The sequence below is a fragment of the Miniopterus natalensis genome, chromosome 4 (genome assembly GCF_054644295.1).
Source record: "Miniopterus natalensis isolate mMinNat1 chromosome 4, mMinNat1.hap1, whole genome shotgun sequence".
Lineage (NCBI taxonomy): Eukaryota > Metazoa > Chordata > Mammalia > Chiroptera > Miniopteridae > Miniopterus > Miniopterus natalensis.
In genome coordinates this window covers 87,940,468-87,946,467 of record NC_142084.1, presented here as the reverse complement: position 1 = coordinate 87,946,467, position 6,000 = coordinate 87,940,468, and the positions used below count along the sequence as shown (strand labels likewise).

General features: G+C 41.2%; 1 protein-coding gene across 6 annotated transcripts in view; it reads right to left on the bottom strand.

Annotated features, from left to right (window-relative positions):
• Positions 1-687: 687 nt before the first annotated feature.
• The window catches only part of GABRG2 (gamma-aminobutyric acid type A receptor subunit gamma2), a 71,570-nt gene continuing 66,257 nt past the window's right edge, over positions 688-6,000 (bottom strand). For 4 of the 6 annotated variants that reach the window (XM_087816099.1, XM_016213990.2, XM_087816100.1 and 1 more), the window contains 3 exons: positions 4,922-5,127; positions 2,437-2,460; positions 688-1,021 (listed from right to left, as the gene is read on the bottom strand). In XM_087816099.1, coding sequence (XP_087672225.1) covers positions 746-1,021; positions 2,437-2,460; positions 4,922-5,127 — 506 coding nt within the window. In that variant the 3' untranslated portion in view covers positions 688-745. The remainder of the gene's footprint in view (positions 1,022-2,436; positions 2,461-4,921; positions 5,128-6,000) is intronic. The other 2 variants (XM_016213991.2, XM_087816102.1) reach the window with 1 other exon arrangement.

Below are 6,000 nucleotides of genomic sequence, written 5' to 3'. Positions count from 1 at the left end.
CTTTATGCGTGAGGGAAAAATGAGTGGATATTTCTCCTTCAGTTCCAATCCCAAATCCTTATAATTACATTCGTGATTCTTTTATAGCCCAAAGACACAAAGACTAAAAGACAATACTTTATGATGTTAAGTTCAATCCATTTATTTTGGCGCTAAAGAGACGCATGCATTAAACTCGAAGCATTCTATGTTATTGAAATATTTACATCATTGTACATGTGATGTGGAGGGAATTTTCTGTCTATCTTGGGATAGAGGTATAACAGATTTCTTGTCTAGATTCTTATATTTAAAATGGGTTGTGATCTGTCTCAAATGAGGGAGATGTTCTATTGGAATCAGTTTACCACAACTTGACCCCAAATGACTGTAGGGAACAGTTTGGGATGTTTTGCATCTAATCATATTTGGAATTAAGGACACCGCCACTGTAAATAATCATTGCTTTTTCTATTTCAGTTCTATAGCTGGAAGGAAATATCGTGTTTGGTCTCAGTGTTCTTGCTCTAATTTCACTTTGCCCTGCAGGTGTGCAACACAGAAGCATCATAGTTTCAATGACACTTACCGAAGGAGAGCTGGGTGTGAACAATAGGACATTAATACAATTTGCCAGGTTAGAACATAGAAACAAATTCAGATCACTGTGAACCACACAGAGGGTTATTTGAGTGGACTTAGAAAGGCCATCTTCTCTCCATGAGATGTAGTGAGTAAGACCCATATCGATGAAGCCCGTGCCCTTTTACAGGTAAAGGTAGGAGACCCAGTACACCAGATTGAACAAGCAGAAGGCCGTGGGAAAGAAGATGCGCGCGTACGAGTCCATTTTGGCGATTCGGATGTGTATCCGCCCATGTCTCCAAGCTCCTGTCCGGCAGTCTTCAAAACAGCAGAAAAAGCTGGCACAGTCCTTGCCGTCCAGGCACTCGTACCCATATTCTTCGTCTCGCTCTTGAAGGTGCGTGGCATTGTTCATTTGAATGGTGGCTGATCTTGGCCGAATATCAATCGTTGGGGCCTGAGACAAGGGTAGGGACAAAGAGGGATCAGAGGTATTATACTTGATAAGCCTTAGACTATTTCTGCACAGTGTTACCAATGTGAATGATGAATCTGAAAATGAGTGCTCGGGGAATTGCTATGACACTGTGATCTACAATGGTAAAATCGAGCTCAGAAGGATAGCACATTTGCAGATTTTGAATTTGGAGCTTAAGCAGTGCAGCTGAAAATAATACCATCAAGCTAATAGCTAGAGCGAGAGGATTAAACACCAAAAGAACTCAAAGTTTAAAGATTTAAATCAAACAACTACATGGAATCTTGTTCTAGTAAGTAGTAGATGTGAGGTCGGTTACATGAAGGCATTTAATGGTTTTGCATGTGAGTAGAACAGAGAAATAAAAATGCATCAATTTTGAAATCAAATTTTGTGTCATGCTTACCCATAGGCAAATAGTAAACCCCATTACACTGAGCAAATGTATTAAATGCTTTTAATATAAAAAGTTAAAAGATGTATAAATATGGACGTTTCCTGGGTTTATACCACAATAGTATGACTTGTGTTTTAAAGGAATATGGTACTTTGTGTAACATTCACCATCCAGGAGCTTTAGAATGTCAGCAATGTTTACCTGCTTGTGAGTGAGAATTCAGAAAAAAATGTTACTGCCTGTCAAACATTAATTAGCATTTGAGAAGAAACTGGTACTGATTAACTGAACGCTAATCTAATTTTTGCTTCCAGATGAATTGTAAAATTGCTATAAGACTCAATAGCCTGTTTAATATTAATTTGGATGAGTTAGTTTTAGGATAACATAAACATAAATCCCAGTGTCTCTGAATCAGCTGTCAGAATTCAACTGGGAATAGAAATCTTATAATATTACATGATAGAGCCAAAAGGCTACTGGGTCACCCCAGTAGGAAGGGATGGGTGTTTTAACGAAAACATTTTAAAGAGAGTATTTTTTTTACAGAACTGACAGGTAAAGCTTAGATCAATGGAGATTATTAAACTTACTTATCGATAAGCAATCCTGTTTTGCATTAAGATTTACAGAATTAAATTTTAAGGGCATGTAGGTTTTATGTGGTATGTGGTAGATGCAGGTAGTGAAGTTGGATTTCATTTTCATCTGAGAAGAGAGGGTAAGTTTTGGCTTTGGTGTGTAAAGAAGCCCTCTTTACTAATGACATCTCATAGTGCTGAGGGCTTTTTAGCTTCATGTAGGTCAAAACCTCTGTGAGTTAGTGTAGGGTTGTGGAATCAACGCTAGAAATCTACAAAACATTCTCATCTTAAATGTGTCCTCATTAGTAGAATGCTTAAATGTCTGCTCATAAAAAAATACACACACCATGTAAGCATTAATACTTAAATTTAGCAGTTGCATGCAGCGAATTTCCATTCCAAAAACATTATACCTTGAAGGAAAACATCCGAAGAAGCTTTGGGTTTGTAGACAGAAAAGAGAATTGCATTTTGTTTAATTAAAAGAAGGGGAAAAAAAGAAAAGAAAAAAGAGACAAAATAAGATAAATTAAAAATGCATTTTGAAAACAGAGTAAGTGAAATGAACTAAAATTATAAACACAGAAGGACAGTTCTGAACATGGAACAAAGTACACGCCTAAAGTTGGAAAAGGGAGTTTGGTGATGGCTAGAGAAATCCTCCATAAATTAATCCACAACCATCTAATGGCAAAAGCCACTGCTGCTCATTTGTGAGGAACCTTTCTATTACTTTATTTTCTAATTATCATTACGAAAGTCTTAGGAGGTGAATCCTGACATGAGGAACCAGGGGCATATTAAGTGCGAAAATGAAATTGGGCCTCTCATTCGCACCTTAGGCTCCTGCGTGTGTGCTCTGCTAAATCATCTAATTAACTTTTTTGAAATTTGTTTTTATTGATTTCAGAGAGAGGAAGGGAGAGGGAGAGAGAGAGAAACATCAGTGATGGGAGAGTCATCAATCTGCTGCCTCCCACACGCCCCATGGGGATGGAGCCCGCAGCCCGGGCGCCTGCCCCGACCAGGGTCTGAACCAGGAGTGCCTGGTTCACGGGGAGACGCTCAACCGCTGAGCCACACCGGCCGGGCTGATTGACTTTCTAAAGTGCATGACATGCTCAGGTGACTTTATGTCCTGTTCCGTAACCCTCTTGGTCTTCTGCCTTCTTTTCTTGTCATCTTTATGGCCCTAGAGTGAGGAATCCACGTGTTTCTGTTTCTGGAACAAGGGGCACTCTGCAGTGACCTAGCTGCTGGCTGCTAGAGAGGGCAAAGGCCTTCCCAAAGGACGCCCCAAAAGAAAAGAAAAGGGGGGAGGAGGGGGAGGGGAGGAGGGGGAAGGAGGAGGGAGAGGAAGAGGAGGGGGAAGAAGAGGGAGAGGGGGAGGGGGGAGGGGAAGGAGGGGGGAGGGGGAAAAGAAAAACCAAGGGCTCTCCAGCCTTGCTTGGAAGCCAGCCCCTCGCTAGTCACTGCTGGAGGGTGGCACTGCCGAGTGTCAGCAGAAGCGCCCTCTTGGGGGAAATGAGGGGGAAAGGGAAGGTGAGGGAGAAGACCAGAACCAGCGCAAGGCGACTGAAACATGGGCAGAGGAGGTGGCGGCCGAGTGAGGCGGGACAGACAGGGAAGGGAGGGCAGGACTGCGTGAAGCATAGTGAGTGTTTGGGAAATTAGAGAGAAGCATTTATTTTTCTATTAATCATATAAAACGATTCTTCTTTGTTTACCTGTTATAAATTCTTATATATTCAAATAAACATATACCATTTAGAAAATTTCACTGGCCTTCTAGGAGATGCATCAGGATACAGCCTGGAGTCGGTAGATTTCCTCACTGTAATTCAGCCCCACATAGTCCATGGTCAGACAGCTCGCCACTATCACGGCCCTCGTGGCCCTTAGAGCAGAAGACCAGGGGAGGCTATAAAGTGGGTGAATTCCTTTGCCCCTGTCTTGGAAGGGAACGAACTTTAACTTTCATGGGGCCTCCTATGAGCCAGATGTTGTGTTTAGGTGGATAAATGGGTAGCTATGTGCTCTCTTCAACATTAATGATAAAAGACAATGGTTTTAGGCATTCAAATTTGTGCTTCATCATCTCTATTTAAAATTTGGTGGCAAGGTGAAGTCATACTCCCTGTTTCCAAATCACTGAAATCAATCTAGGTTGGTACCTGTATAAATCATCATCAACCATCATTGTCAGCTAGTAATGATAAGAACTTCCATGTGTAAGGTACTAGGTAATGCTTTTTAATTCTGTTTATTTCTCATATCAACCCCATAACATATGTGATTTTTATAATATTCACTTTATATATAAGAAAACGAAAACAAAAGGAGGCTAGGTAACTTGCCCAAACAATAGATGAGACATTTCCTTTAAAATAAAAAGATACACTGAGTATGAAACCAGCACAAGTCCTCTAGTGTAAATACACACACATGCACACACACATACACACAGACATTAATTAAACTAATTGCAAAAGTGTGGTGATCCTTGAAGTTTTAAGAATCTATGGCTTTGTAGTAGAAAGCTTTGGATAAAAATTTTAATTTAAAACATCAATAATTTAAAAATATAGTAGAGGGACAGAAAGATGAAAATCAATGAAACCCAGGATAATAGCAGCTAGAAAATAGATGCATTTCTCAGCAGTGGTTATACTCCCCATGAAATGAAGAGAGCAAGAGTCTGTCTCAGAGAATCAGGTCTCTCTCAACTAATGACTGCAGTGCATCCTTAGGTCAAACTCACACATTCTCTCTTCATCTTGGAGCCCAAAGTGTTGAGGCTTAATCTGTAGATAGGCTAAACAAGACAAAACCAAAACAAAACCAGGCAGTCTTTCTGCATAAAATATTTCAGTGGTCCCAGTGGGAACAGATACATACAGGGTTTTTCTTCTTTTTATCTTTGTCCTTGCTTGGTTTCCGATTGCTGACAAAATAGTGCAGGGTGCCGTACTCCACCAGCGCAGAGAAGACAAATATGAAGCAGACAGATACAAAGAGATCCATTGCTGTGACATAGGAGACCTTGGGGAGTGACTTCCGGGCAATGGTGCTGAGGGTCGTCATTGTCAGGACTGTCGTGATACCTGAAGGAGAGACACCATAGAACAGATCATGTGACCACATCAGCAAGTTGGGTAACTCAGTCACTACTGAGGCTGAACTTGCTTTGTGACTTCTGATAAGCAACCTCGGTAATGGGAAAGGAAGTATGATTGGAATCATTCACTGTGCCCACAAATGCTTATTGCCTCTTAAATGTCATTTAACCTTGCAGCACCTCTGCTTCCTTAACTCTGAAAAAAATGTAGTGATTTTTTAAACCATAACACCTTCTGCACGCCAAAGTTATGAGGAGTAGAGAAGGCCTGGGGACCGTATCGAACATGCCTGGGTTGTAGTCAGCGATCGACGAGCCGGGACATGCTCCGCTCTGCTCGGGGCTCTCTCCCTCACCCCTTACTCAGTTCCCTCGCCTTCGTATCTTCTCCCGCCATGGGTTTTGCCAGTGAGCACTCATTTAGCGAGTAGTTAAAGGGACCTACCAGAGTGGCCAGAAGAGGGATTTTGACCAGCAGAAGTCTGGACCGCAGGAGAAGAAATCGATTTGAAATCTTTTCCTTGAAATATTTGTGGGATGGAGAGATTGGAATTTATCAATCTCTCTGTTCCATTTATTCACAAGTGCACGTGTATTACTTGAATAATCAGTGAGCGACCAGCTCTGTGCCAGGCACTATGCTGGGACTAAAAAAGATGTTTACATGCTGGCGAGAGAGAGAGACCTAGCGGGCTATGTAACACATTCTACTCACAGGGACAATTAATCGTCCTAAAGTAATAGGCTTAATATATTTTGGGTTTGTTTCAGCATGTAGCATCAGACACTATAATTGTTGAATAGGGCTTGTAACATAAAGTGCCACAGATAACAGAAAAAATCAAAAGAGCTCTATTTT